Source organism: Diadema setosum, chromosome 4 (assembly GCF_964275005.1).
Source record: "Diadema setosum chromosome 4, eeDiaSeto1, whole genome shotgun sequence".
NCBI classification, from domain to species: Eukaryota; Metazoa; Echinodermata; class Echinoidea; order Diadematoida; family Diadematidae; genus Diadema; species Diadema setosum.
This window is the reverse complement of record NC_092688.1, coordinates 11,044,905-11,060,253: the sequence shown is the minus strand read 5'-3', so window position 1 is coordinate 11,060,253 and position 15,349 is coordinate 11,044,905. Positions and strand designations below refer to the sequence as shown.

Below are 15,349 nucleotides of genomic sequence, written 5' to 3'. Positions count from 1 at the left end.
TACTGTTGCGGTGTACACTACCTACGTAGCTACCACTGGGTCGCAGCCTATAGTTTGTACTAATATACATGTATACATAAACATTGTTTCTCCCATATCCGGCCAAATGGCTTATCCGGACGGGCGCTGACAGGTCCGAATAACAGAGGTCGGAATATCATATGGAAAAAAACAAACAATAAAACAAACAAAAGAAAACAAAACAAAAACATTGGCAGAAAGCAAATCCCTGTACCTTCTAAAACATGCGGAATGCAGATCTCCATAGTGACGAAATCAGCTCCCACTAGGCAAAATTGATAATTCCATGCATTTGCCAGTCAATTCGTGCACATTTTTTTGATCACACTAATGAATTGTTTGTTTCAAGTAAATTATTAAAAATTTCTGATTTGTATTTGTATCATGTTGGAATTTGTATGTATAAGTTGAATACTGGTGATCTTCCTAGTATATTTTCCTCAATGTTTGTTAAAAACAGTGATATCCATACTTACCCTACAAGACACAGTGAATCCTATCATTTTTTCCCCTGTTCGTACAGTTTTAGCCCTTATGACAATTACATCGACCGGCCCTTCTTTCTGGAATGAGTTAGATTCGGTTCGGTTGCAATCACGTTCCTTAAGTTCCTTTAAGCAAAATCTCAAAGCCAATTTACTAAAATCCTACGTTTAATTATTTTGCCGTAATCATTTATTATTTTGAAAAATTTCTGCATACTCAAATGATGCCTCGCTCGCATGACTTCATTAGTTTGATCAAATTGCTACTTTTCTAAGCATTGATACCATAAGTTTAATCATAAACATCATACAATACTTTGTACATTCCGTAAACTTTATAATATTCTCGATATCTTGTACTTTTGCATGTTCCGTCACTTTTGACATTGATGTACTGTACTAAAAGCCTATATTATATTTTTGGAACCCACATCCTACAAGCTTTGCTTTTTAGTGGGTTCCTCATATTACACGTCAATTATACGTCCTTATACATTTGTGCAATTTTGGTTCAAACTGTCCATTGTGTTAAATTTTTTTTTTTTTCAAAATCAAATGGAATATAAAACTTGTACGAAATGTGGAATATGGAACATGAATAAAAAAAAGATACTTCCTATCAACAACAAGAATATCTCTCTCTAACTCTTTTCTTTCGAGGCAGATAAAAGAAGAAAACAAAATAATGAAGTTCTATAGAGAATCAAGGTCAGACTGGACTGAATCAGACTACATAGAGATGTATACTTTTGTTGACAGAGATATTTCTTAAATAAAGAAAAACGTTTCACAGTTATTATTAAAATCGTGTGTATAAAACACAATAATGAATTTCTAATCAAGGTCAGACTGGTTAAATAAGAACTAGTTACATAGAGCTGTATGATTTTTTATGACAAAGATATTTCGTAAAAGCAAAAGAAAATGAATTTGAGACTAGACAAATACGTTTCACATAATGTGCATAACATGAATATTTTTGGCCTCCATCAGTTCTGATCGGAAGCTAGAGATTTCCACCTGCGTCTTGGGGTCTTGGTCTACTGTTGAGATTTGGTGTATGTGTGCACTAGTTCCTCACACAGCCTTGGTATAACTTCCGGCTATAGCTTCCAGGTTGTCATGGGTGACCTCTGCGAAGGAAGTAGGTCCTAGGCCTATGTGTAACATAGTTAAACACCATACAAAAGTGGACTATTCCAGTCCAGTTGTCACAGTTTCTGTTTGCGCACATGATAGTAGCTGCTTTCAGGCAACCTCAAGTTAAAATTTAGCTTTTAATAACTTTTGCAGAGATTATCGAAAATAATACGTCTCTGACAGTAATCATATCTGTTAGATTATCTTCATTGACCTTTCAATCAACGATGGAGTTTCAGACCATGAAAGCGGAGAAGAAGTCGACTTGGCTGAAGAAAAAAGAAAGATTGAATATCATAATATCATGTTAAAAAATCAACAGATCTGAAGTACCCCGTATCTAATGCCAAAAGCTAAAAATGTGTACAACACATGAATTATCGATTTTTATTTTTACTTAAAGCATAATTATTGTTGTTGTTCCTGATTACCCAAATCTAACTGTCATGCATGGGATTATCTGTATGTGTGTGTGCATGTGTGCGTGTGTGTGTGATTTAGAACTAATATAGCAAACAACGTAGTAACTTATGGTGAAATTGCAGCAGGCTTTCCGTACTTATATCAGTGTACATAACAGCATTTACTCATGAGATTCACACAGACAAAATGGAATATGTATGCATTCAATGCAGGAGGGCGGAATGGGGAAACAGATGAAATACATGGATTAAGAATAAAAATATGGCCCAGAACATTTTAGGTCTATACATATAAGATAATCATCTTGGACTCTTAGGACGATGAGAAAGGTGACGGGTAATAGACATGTTTGTTTAAATGCCAAGTTTCTATAAACATATCCATTCAATTACTCGTACGCAATGGTGGCACTCTTCCGACTAAAGCAACACATAAAGTCATACTCTGTTTAACAGGCCGATTAGATTCGGACTGGAAGTGAAGTTGTAATGTGTGTTAGGAAAAGAAATCCCATTACCTGGAGTCATGACCACGACAATCGGTAAATTTGATTGCATTAACAAAGAGTCAGAATTGTATCAAGTGATTACTCTGCGTTTCGAAAGGGATGTGACTGGCTTTACCTCCACTAGAATGGTAGAGTCCTCACTTCCCCTGACTCAATTCGGGACCATTTAAATACCCATGAACATTAAGCGTATACGGAAAGTTATACCAAAACACGAGTACACAGAACTGTCAGTTCTTTATTTACTTGGAGTCTCATTTTGGTGCAGATCAGGGAAAGGAATCATTTGGAATTATTTTGTTGTCGGCGATTCTCTTGCAACGGCAAGCAATATGGACGCAGGCGGTAAGATATCATGCCTTATATGTCTTTCATTCATTTCTTTTCTTTTATTAATTTGCTAATTCTTTAATAATTTGCGTCATTCACGTTGATATTAAGCAAGGAACCTTACTCATTGCTTGTACCAGACTCTCGATATAATGGACAAATTTACTGAGTCTCTAATAATCTGACCGCATCAATTTACTCATTCGAAAGCTTCAATGTTTTGTTTGTTTTTTGGCAACAGTATAATTACTCTATCTATCTATTACCAACATATGGCTTTTCTTTATCTGTAAGGGCATTCAATCGTCCATTTTACTAAGAGAGTAAACCGTCTTGTGAGTGTAATCAGCTAACTGATATTCTGACACGACTCTGCCATGTATCAAAGCTACAGGAAATAACAATACTTAGAGGAAAAGGGTTAAGGCGAATCAAAAAGTCAAGTAGTAAGATCGTTTGTAGTGTCATGTCGGGCAACGTCAGATGACGCTATAATACTGGTAAAAGTTCAACCTTATCATGAAATAACATCTTGGAGTAGTCTGCAAAATTGTCAATACTATCCCTATAAACTGGTCAACCCATGAGCACAAACAAGAGCAAGTGACCACCTTATTCTAATACGAAGTGGTTTTTCTCTTTGAATCAAAGCAATGAATACCTTTTTTACGTGATGCATCATTTTGTAAAACTTGAATAGGATCGACGGAAAAAGGAGTACACTCAGTAGCACATGTAGTTGATGACGTAAACCAAGACTCCATTTGCAGAAACTTGGAAGACATAGTTTTAGTTGATGCACATGTCAAAACCGGCAGTGATTTATTTGGTGATTTTTGACACGCGTAACAACGGGGGCAGGTACGGATGTTAGACGTGATAGAACCGGAAGTACTGTGATGTTGTCATCATTGTTCCGTTTTCCAAGTCAATCAGACTCGTTTGTTTTGATGTAGAATTATTTCACAGAATAATTTGGGAAGTATGATATACAACGTTATGATTTATTGTTAATTCATTGTTTAGGACCATCGGCGCTATTGCGTCAAAAGTGCACTATCACCCTCATCATTCACGCCCATCTTCATGTGATGGGCATTCAAGAATTTAGGTTTAGCCTCGGTCGGGGCAGGTTCTAGCGGTGTTCAATTGTTTTACTGGTCAGGGTCATTACACTCTTTCTCTTGTGTTTAGTGTCAAACTACGATTCATCGCAGATAATTAGTTCTAGTCAGTTGCAGGACAAACTGAATTCAGAAGACATACTATCATAGCTGCATCAATTTATTCAGCTTATTTCATTTCTTTCTTTTTTTCTCGAAAACCAACCGACAGTATAGCTTGGCTTGAACAGAGAAGTGGAATTGACTGCCTCGTTTTGAATACAGCATGACATACCATTGTAAATCCTTAATACTTACAATAACAAGAATAAGATGTCGATATGGGGCAATTGTCAATCAGTTGCAAGAACACAAGCAATTATATCGTAATATTGAAGAGAAAAATAACAAACTAGAAATAGCAGCCGAGTCGTCTCCAACAGTACATGAAAAATATAGCAATTCCTAAAGCTGTTGTTTGATATCAAATAGTTTCTTACATGAGATGGTGTGTTGTGTAGGCTTGTATCAAATAATATCTTTTTAGTTTTAATATGAACTTCCTCCTGTAAGACAATGAATTTTGCCTCTCAATTTTATGACATTCAGCGACAAAGGTGTCCATAACTCTAAAAAAAAAAAGAAAAAAAAAGATAGATTTAAGGCACAGCGAAAATCTCGGAACATGACCACAAGTGAATCGATTATGACGTCATATTATCATTCCAGAGATGTTTCTCATTCTGATTTAGTACGAAAAGAAGAACCCGCTTTGAATTTCCCTGCATTTCAGTGCGCCTTCCCGTTGATACTGAGGCTATATAAGGGCCTGGAATCAAGAAGTCAAAATATAAAGCTATCGTCATCTTCCTTTAGGAACTACACTGGTTTGAAAAAGAAAAAAAAAAATCAAACAGGTTGTATCCGCGACTGGCAGCCTCACAGAGGTACCGATTAACTATACATTTTTTTTTTTTGGTTCCCCATGGCAACCGCCATGGTAACAGCAAAAACAAGTGATGCGCTAACACCGAGAATTTGGTACGGAGTCAAGGATATAAAGAGATCCTGTGAATCGCGTAGCTACTTACCATCAACCAAGTGAACTTGGTTTAGGTTCAACATGAAAGCAGTTTATCGCATGCTCTATGATGGCTATGGTTCTTATAGCTGAGGCATTCAAAAGTCGTCTTTAGGCTTCGTGCCGATCAGCCATGTCGAAAATCTAAAAGTTACTCTTTCCCGTTCAGAATGTGTACGTAGAAAGTTTGCATGGTATGGGTGAATACAATTTAGTGTATGTTTGTTTGAGCGTGTGTGTGTATGTGTGTGTTTGTCTGTGTGTCTGTGCGTGCATGCTTGCAGGTGTATTGGGTCATCATTCTTGAACTTGCCGAAGGCTAGTTCTTTACTGATGAACTCGCAGACTTTAATCAATGTCGGAAGAAGAAGAAGAAGGGGAGGGGCCGTGATCAAGCAAAAGTTGGCACAACGCTTCAGGCAAACGATCTACCTTACATCTTTAAGATATCTTGGAAGATTTCGACGCCACCGGAAGCCGCTACTTCTACTTCTAGTTCCGTTTGGGCTAAGTGCCAGGATGTGCGAATCGGTTCGGTAACCCAGATGTTGCTATAATCAATGACTCGATCCATGCACAGAACACCTTCATTCGTCTTCTACGACAGTGTTCACAGGGTGCTGCAGCGGAAGACGAATTTGAACCTCCTAGACTCCTGTCTGATCGATTCACTATACGCGTCCGTTAGATCCCGTACGTAGTATTATGCACAAAATGATGTTGAGAGACGAATCGGTTTGTTTTTATCATGCTTCCTTCTTGAGTTCCTATAGCTTCATCACTGGCATTTGGAGATACTTGACACGCACTCCATGAACACCACAAACGGAACTTTTCCGCCCAGGTGACATTAGAAATCAATGGAGTGCAAACGTCATATGTGATGCAATAATTGACCTTACGATACTGCAAAGTTTTCGTGCTTTATTGATCAAGTCGAAATAATGACAGTGCACGTGACGGCCAAACGATTATCTGAGGTTTCTGTAAAACAAAACAGGGCCTTAAGGTTACCGTCATGATTATAATTGAATAGAATGGTATCGTCGATTTTTTTTTTGTGCTTATTTTTCAAAACTAATAGCAATAACAACAATAGCAAATCGAGTATCTCTAACTTCAAGCACAATGGAGGGGAGGGTGAGGGTGGGGGTCTGAAAACTCGGAAATGACCCTGTCAGCAAATTCGGTTCCGGTGAAAATGTCCGGTGAGCTGTATGCCTGTAAAATTACACCAGCTTGTACACAGTGCAACTACTGTGCATATATACCTGGGAACGCACAACGCGAAAAAAAGAATCTACAGTATGATCAAACCATGGATGTACATGTACGTTTGTACCTCCATGACCAAACTTGCACAACGATACTTACAAGTTTACATATTAATGAATTGATTTAGTGAAGGCAACGATATAAGTTGAATACATCAGCGAATGTTTGAAGAAAACCAGACGATCCGTTTAAACGTTTAGAGTCTTTAAAAGTTCACCATGGATTAGAAGACTAATAGAGTTTGTGATGTCACGTATGTACAATCATATAAGGAAAATATAAAAGAGAATTCCACAAAATTCCACAAAATTTCATTTTTAATGAAAAGTACAAATTCCCTCGACTTGTTTCAACTGCTTTCTGACAGAGGTATATCAAGCGTTATTTCACTTTGCTAGGAATATGAAGAAATGTTGAATATAGCGCGATAGCTGTAGAGAAACTTCAAACATTCGTTACTTTTGAATGGATTCTCTGATTTTCCTTATGTGTTGTACTAATATTGTTGCATTCAATTAATCTACAGTACCAAGCTGACTTGACAACTTCAAGCGATATTTTAGCGATAGACTAGATCTTTATTCCTAGAAAAGGAAGAATGTATTCTTTTAATTTTTCAAACCTTCAGATATAACGACTCTGCCATATTAATTGTAATAGAATATATGGAAATCCATCCATCCATAATTGATATAGAATATTTGAGTGCACCATGTGTATAATATATATATATAATTGGGCCGTGACGCGAGAAAAGGGCCCTTAGCGCCGCTGCGCGCAAACGCCAGAAAACGGCGCGGAAGTTTAACAAAAAAAAAAAAAAAGATCAACTAGCTAACTACGCGGAAATGCATAGACGCATCAAAAAGTGACAGGATTTGGACAAAACATGCTGTTTTGAATGTCGTAATTGGAGCGTTTAGGAGTGGAATTTCAGACAAAGGTTTGCATATCCAAATACGTCAGAGTTTCTTCTACAATATGGAGGTGAAAACTCATTTTCGGTATAATAATGCCCTAAGGGCCCTTTTCTCGCGTATACCGATATATATATATATATATATATATATATATATATATATATATATATATCCTTCCATCCAATCCGTTTCCATTTCCATCCCTCTTCGTCCCTCTTTTAACGTTTGAAAAGTTTGGTGGTAAAACGGATTAACTGCCATGCTTAATGTCCATCATCAGATAGATCAAAACAAAACCTTTCTTCGATATCTCACTCGTTGAATAACAAGAAATATTCTTGAGGTTATGATTGAAAGTATCCGATATTTTCGTATTATTTCCGTTGTTTTTATACAGGTTTAATCACAAATATCTCAAATATACATAAATGGAGTTAATTAGTTGTGCAATCAAACGCGTCATTTCTATTCCATTGGTGAAGCATTGCACATCTTAATCTCGACACCTAGCCAACATGAAAGATAGGAGGTGAAAGAAGAAGAAGGAAGTAAAGCAAGAGAAATCTAAGTTGTAACCTGTAATCATGTGTCGTCTGAAGCAGAAAACAAAAGACAATCACCAGGGAAAAAAACAAATCGTTCCTGGTAAAAACAGACTCTTTATCAGGCTGACGTCACGTTTGTTGTGATATGGCTTTAATACCTTGCTTAGCTTGATAGATAACAATGAATAAACCTCCAGGGAGATCGATCAAAATGATTTATCAATGACAATGATAATACTAGCAGGATTGGAAACGTTAAAGAGAATACGTTAATGTGTGTGGGTTTTTTTTTAAGCTGCTCAATATACATGTTTCTTCCACTATACCTGCTGATTAGAGTTATGTGTGTCATTGAAGGAGACTTTACCTAAAATACATAATGTCGATTTAGTGAATGAGGAAATGATTAGTAGTAGGCCTACACATCAGTGACGTTTGAGGAACAAATGGGACAATCCAGTGTAAATCTTTCTACATTCTAAGTTTGGCTCAAACCATGTCAAGTCATCAACGGATTAGAAAGCTACAGCCATCCGTGATGTCACTGTATATAGGACAGTGTTTTAAGCAAATTATTTAACTCCTACAAATTACACAATCCTTCGACCTGTTACTGACGTAATCTATGGATAATAATCATAAATCCCCTTGCCTCCTGACAGAAGACATAAGTACAATATCCACAAGTGTTCTTACTTCATACTCTTTAATGTCCTTTAATGGCGGTGCTAGTTGTGGTGTTGGTGTTGGTGATTGTGGAACTGTTGTGTGTAGATATGTGTGGATATTTAAAGCTAGAGGTCACAGGAAGGCAAACTCGGAAAAGCCAAACTGTCATGCAGCTATCCATTGCTTCCCCTCCACCTCGTAGAACTAACTCTTCCCATTATTGTCAGTTCGCTGTGAGCATTATAGCACTACCCGTCGAGTGCCCACAAGTCATCCTGCTTGCAAGATTTTAATTCTGACTGTTTTCTGCTCCTTGTCAATCATTTCAAACTATATTCCTGTATCACCTCTGAACGTGAGAAAAACTCGATGTTACATTTTCTCCATCTCCTGATCTTTCGCTACTTTCGCTAAATCTCTCCCTCCCTCCCTCCTCCCCGTCTTTTGCTCCTGTAGGAATTTTCTTATAATGTACTTAATAAGCTCGGATAGCTGTGGCGTATATAGTGCTCCAAGAATATACAACCGTGTACACTGTGTGGATTAGATAGAATTGAGAGCTTTTATCTAAATCCATCTTGGCGCACTTGTTTCGACTACACATTATCATTTGATACGTGGTACCTGGTTCAGTTCATAGGGACAAATGTTTAGTATTTCGTGTGTATATTGGCTAGTGCATAACTTCTTTCTTGCTATCGGCTGTTTGTTAATTCATATATTCAAAAGATATATATTTGGTTAAAGTTGTGTGTTACGCGCATTATTTCTCATGTTTATACTTTGTCAAATATTTTCTACTTGATCCCGAGCGAGAAAGTCATAACATAGTGGAATGAAATCATAATTTTATGTCAGTAATATCACAAAATAAAAAAAGGGATGTATCACTTGAAGCTGTAATCATTCGTCGTGCAAATTACTTTTTTTTTAACCCTCAAATAATCAATGGAAACATAATATAACTGAATTCAACGTACGTTATGTGCCTGTTTTTTTTTTGTGTGTGTGTTGTTTTTTTTTTTTTTTTTTTTTTTTTTTGGGGGGGGTTTGCTTCAATCTCGCACGGTTAAAATCGGCATATTATATATTGTCTCCACGTCTAAATAATTTTTATCATTGAAAATGTGCAAATTAGTTAGGTGACGTCGTTCACTATGAAGTATAGAAATTCCTGAATGAAGTTTTTCAATTTTGTTTGGTCATCATGAGTCATCGTAAGTAAAAGTTAAAAGTTTTTTTTTAACGTTTCTAATCTTTGATAAACGTATTATCTTACTGATATTGAAAGTGTTTTGGAAGTTATTCTAGTTTGATTCTTTATATTTTGTATCAGAAATATTAGATTGAGGTATATATGAATCTATTGAGATATCATATTGTCTTATTGTTGTTCTTGATACGATTTCCTAGACTGATTACTATCTTGGTACGCAGAAAAGCGACACACACACACACACACACACACACACAAAGCGGGAAGCAAAAACAACCCTCAATATAGGCCATCCCATACATCGTTAAGATTCGTTACAATTTCCTTCCCATTGTTTGTTTGGGAGGGACCAACCGAGCTGAAGAATAACAATACTGTTGTTACAATTTATGGTTTTGAATTGTCTCTATATCAGTCATAAGACAATCTAAGCTCTTCTATATCAACCAATGACTTCACATGCCTTTCTTTTTAGCTCTTAAAATGATAAAAGAATAAAGTATGCAAATAAAGTTTCACAAAGAAAGGAAAGGCTTTGCTCCTAAATAGTGACCAAAGCCATGACCGCTTCCGCTTGCACACATCCATCCAAAACAAACAAACAAACAAACAATACACAAAAAGACACGCACAAAACTAAACAAAAGTCTATATGTTTATGTGTGTATGTTTATCTATGATATGCAGATAGATAAACAGAAAGATAGATAGATAGATATAGATATATAGGGCCTAAATATGAACGTACTTACTAATGCAGACATAGTGTGCATGTTAGCCCTCAGATGTAATAACTATTACACGGGTGAAATCTTATATAGATCATATAGCTATTAGACAACTATTCAACCAATAAATTCTTAAATCATACTGTTTGTTCTCATATTTCGGTGTATTTAGCATCAAGTTATTGTTTCGGTTTATCGTGAAAAAAAAATGGAAAAATGCATCAGCTGTGTGTTCCCTATAGCAAACCCTCTACGAAATTCCGTACACAAGTGCTACAAGAAAGTTTCAGAGGTTGAAAATATAGATGTTTAGCACAATCATAATACAAGAACACCATAATATTTTGATATGCGTTTCATAAGTCAGCCCCTTTAACACACATGCTAATCTTAATTTCCTGACACATCGACCTTGCAAAGACCGCCAGCATGCTGATACTCCCTAGTAACTTAATACCTGATTTTGCTGTAGCATTTGAATCACAGGGACAACATGTATTTCGTTGCCGTCATTCGACCGCGCCAAATGATAAGTATCTTCTGCAAATATTTTCACTGGATTACACCCACGTGACACGCAAAAAGTACGGTCGCGCTGGATCAGATAGTAACTGTCGTTGAAACCGCATCGGACATATAACTAGAAACTCTAGCTAACGACACATTATAGTATATGCACACTACGGGAATATTTTTGAGTGAACGAGGAAAAATAAAACCCTCTGAAATGAAAGAGTCCAATCATTGAAAGACGACATAATTTTGCGGCAAGTCGACACGACTCCCGAGATTCTCCTAAATATGACTGCACGACATTGTAAGGGATGTAAAATTTCTTTTGACGGATCCTTGGTTTGCGTGTCGATATTACTTGCAAAATATAATTTGCCAAATCCTAAAGTACATGCAAGTTATGGTGGTGCTCAGTTTCCGTTTACTGTATATTCCATGTTTATCAACAGCAACATTGGAATACAAGAGAAATTGTATCGTTCCAATTATTGTCGTAGGTGGCGTTTTATGTTTTTACAGGAAATGCTTGTTATCGACGACTGCAGTGAAACACATCAACTCTTCTCTTACTTAAGGATATAGCCACCGAATACGGGCTGTTTTGAGGAAATTGGGTGAAAGTTAAGGTGTAATATATATTATTGTCTTATTTTTCCAGGGCAGTCTCTTCAGTGTTGCCACTGCTCTATCAGATGGGTGTGTGTTTATTATTACCAAACATAGCGTTGTCAGGTAGCCTACCCATTGATGGTTACACGACATTTGTTCCTGCGACACGTCTTGCTCCCTTATATTTCCCCCAGGACTTAGGGTTAGGGTTGTGATAGGGTTTTAGGTCTAGTTCGACCTGAGGATTAGGATTAGGGTTAGAATGATGTTTGTGGTAGAATTTATGTTTGGCTTAGCGTGTAGACATTTCATGGGAACAGATGTGGAAGGATCAAATGTCATGAAACCCCGATTGACACACCTGGGTCCATTAGAAGGACATGGGTATAAAACATCTTGTCCAAGGACGTAGGCACTTGAAGAATAATAATTATAGGCATTTGATTTGAACTCGGTACTTCCGGTGAAAGTCAAGAGTCATAACCACTATGCCACAGTGACCTCACTGTATTGCCCTATTACCATATAATATTATGATTATGATATAATATCATACTTTTTTTGCATGTCCTTGCTTGATTTTATTCTATTTTTGTAACATGATCTAAAAAATCATAAAAATTCCTTTAGAAAGGAATTCTATAGAGTCTTTACGCAATTCTTGAACGATTAGAACATCTAGAAGAATTTAGAATGATTCTCGAAAGAGTGACCTCTGCCTTCATGCTGCAATACGAAACTCGTGGAATCCCTGTTGGAAAGAACACAGTGCCCAACAGTGTGAAACACAATTTGAAACACAGTGTGAACACATCGCGAACACAGTGTGAAATCTCTCTGTTAAGTTCGAGGGTTTTAACATTGTGAATATATTGCGAATTATTAATTTACAGAGTGAAACACAACATCACTATGTGAACTCACTGTGAAAAACCACACCACAGTTTGAAATCCTCTTCACACTATTAAATTCAAGAATTTTCACACAAACAACTATATGAACACATTGTGAACACACTGTGGGACTCTGTCTTTTGGTTGTTGTTGTTGTTGTTTTTTTCCAGCAGGGATTGGGCAGTTATAAATTTCTTTTTTCGAAATAAAGGCTATCAGTCTCAATCTCAATCGTAAATATTCCGTATAAGGCTATCAGTCTATCAGTCTCAGTCTCAATCGTAAATATTCCTCGAGGAATGATAAACGCCAAATAAATTCAAATAACAACAACAACAACAACAAATTCATTCGTCACAACTCCTCCAATATTTCCACACAATAACCTTAAAATCGTGATATCCTTGTGTGCGTGGTGTGCTCTTTTGTGTGTATAGGTGTTTTGTGTGTGTGAATAGTTTAACTACTATACCCCTTTAGATCTTAAAAAGGCAACACTGTGAAATTGTTTAATATGTGGATCAATATCAGAATGATGGGGAGGATAACGAGTTCATTTTTATTTCGTGTCGAAAAAGAAAACCAACTCTAAACCAAAAGAAGTGATGATTTTGTGCTCAAGTAAAATGTGAGTTTCGTAAGTTTCGTCGGAGTTTCCTTCCTACATCTAATCTGCGTTTGTGACAGTGATCTATCTTTAAATAAAAATCACATTTTCACACCATCACTCCGATTTTTATCGAAACTATACTATTCTGTGTTTTTCTGATTTTGACCTTTTCTTTATCAATGACATCTGTAGCATGATGTGGATATTCACTTCAAGGCGGCCTGAACAGTTGAACGCGGTCCTTGTTCAGCCGCGTTGTGCGCTGTCTGGGGCCCCCGTGTGATTAACCCCGGTGCCTGAATCCGTCCTCGCTTCCTGTTATTCGTATACACGCTCCACATGAGTTGATGACTTTCGCATGTTAACGTACAGACGAGATTAGAGGAATAGATCTAGAAGTTGCTTCAGTATACATAGTGACTTTCTTTTGTAGTCTGTAGGAAAAAAAAATCAATAACGCAATCCATCTTATACACAAGACCGATAGACTATATAATAATGAATGTACAGCAACTAGCTTAAGTGAAATGAAATTTATACTAGTGAGTGTTGTGTTAAAAAAAAAGAAGTTATGTGCGATTGCAGTTTTTTTTTTTAGCTTAAAACAAAATGCTTATTTTTTGTTAACTCCTGATACTAAGATTATGAATACCATTTCTACTAATCAGGTGACGATTCATAAACATTGATTCAGTGAACGATAGAGCACCTCGGTGGGCATAGTTAAGGTATAGATTGATCGACAACCTGTATGAACGGCTTGTGTGGGTATTACATCAAATGACCACTTTCTTCAACGGGTTCTTATAGTTACTTGCTCAGACTAAAACAATTAGATTTATGCATTATTATCCCCTACTCCCGTAAAAAAAAAGAAGATATCCCCCATTGCAGAAACAAATTTGCATTATCATGCATTACACCTATAGCATACTGAAACAATATTCATATCACCCTTGTGTACAACAAAAGATTTCCATTGAAAAAAAATGCAGCAAAAATGGCAATATATATATATATATATATATATATATATATATATATATATATATACATATAAATTAGTGTATATATATATATATATATATATATATATATATATATATATATATATACATATATATAAAGAGCTTTCTCTTGAGGTGTGCCCGAACAAACAAATTCATATAGTTTGCGTTTGGTGACAAGAGTGACGAAGGATGATAGTGCGATATTCCCGTTACCAAAAATTCAGTCTGCCACACTGACTGACCAGGATGGAGCGCCTCCACGCATAGTCACGCAATTCTTCTCACGACAGGAATATCATTGATGAACTGAAACGATGATCATTTCGCACGCTTCAAGTATCGTGCTTGATCACATATTGGACTTTAGTAAATTTTGCTGCAGTATTTTTTTTTAATGTCGTGTAGAATGCAATGTTATACTCCGCAAATGAATCAACTCTTCTCGATCTCTCTGTCTATTCTGTCTTTCTATTATAGGGAGGTTTGCAAGATCGAACAGTCTTTCCCGGCTTCACGAGGAAAACGGAGATGGAGAACTTCAAAACCACCAGCAGCACAACCACTATCCGACCCCAAACAACAGGTCAGCACCGCATCCCGGACATCGCTACTACACCCCGCAACCTGCCAAGAGGAAGGCCCTAAAGCCCCAAACGCCACCTCATAAACCTCCTCTCGCTGAGAAACCACAGACTCCGCCCGTCTTACCCGACAGCAGGAGATCACACAATCTGAAGCTGAAGATACCGGAACGTTCGGGAACCTTCGGAAATGGCTACGATTCCGAGGGTCGAAACGGTTCGGCGGGAGACAGTTTCGACAGCGGAACTGGAAGCGCGAGTGCCGGAGTGCGGCGCGCCATCAGACCGCCGAGTTCTCAAGTGCGTAACGGCAGCACGCCTAGTACTCCGGGAAGCAGTGTCTTTAGCCCCGAGACACCGAGTATACGAGTCACACCCGAGTACGCAGATGGAGAGCTTATTCAACCGAGGAGAAAGGTGAAGAATTAGACAACACATTTTTTTTTTCTGTTACCATGGTTACTGAAGTGGGAAAGGGGGAAACTAGCGTGAGCTTTATTTTCTGCCCAACCAAAGCTGTTAAATTAATTAAAATCAATGTTTGTAGAGTTGTTTTTTGAAGAATAGTCTCTATTACTATGAGATACGAACTACGAAAAATGACAAAACTTGAACAAAACATATCAACTCGGTTCTCCTCTTATACCCTGCTCTTCGTACAAACGAAGTATGAAGAACAACCACGTCC

The 15,349-nt window shown here is 37.1% G+C and overlaps 1 protein-coding gene across 1 annotated transcript in view; it reads left to right on the top strand.

Moving 5' to 3' along the window:
- The window catches only part of LOC140227605 (uncharacterized), a 39,017-nt gene that overhangs the window by 10,727 nt on the left and 12,941 nt on the right, over nucleotides 1-15,349 (top strand). Inside the window, exon 2 of the mRNA XM_072308021.1 lies at nucleotides 14,558-15,078. Coding sequence (XP_072164122.1) covers nucleotides 14,558-15,078 — 521 coding nt within the window. The remainder of the gene's footprint in view (nucleotides 1-14,557; nucleotides 15,079-15,349) is intronic.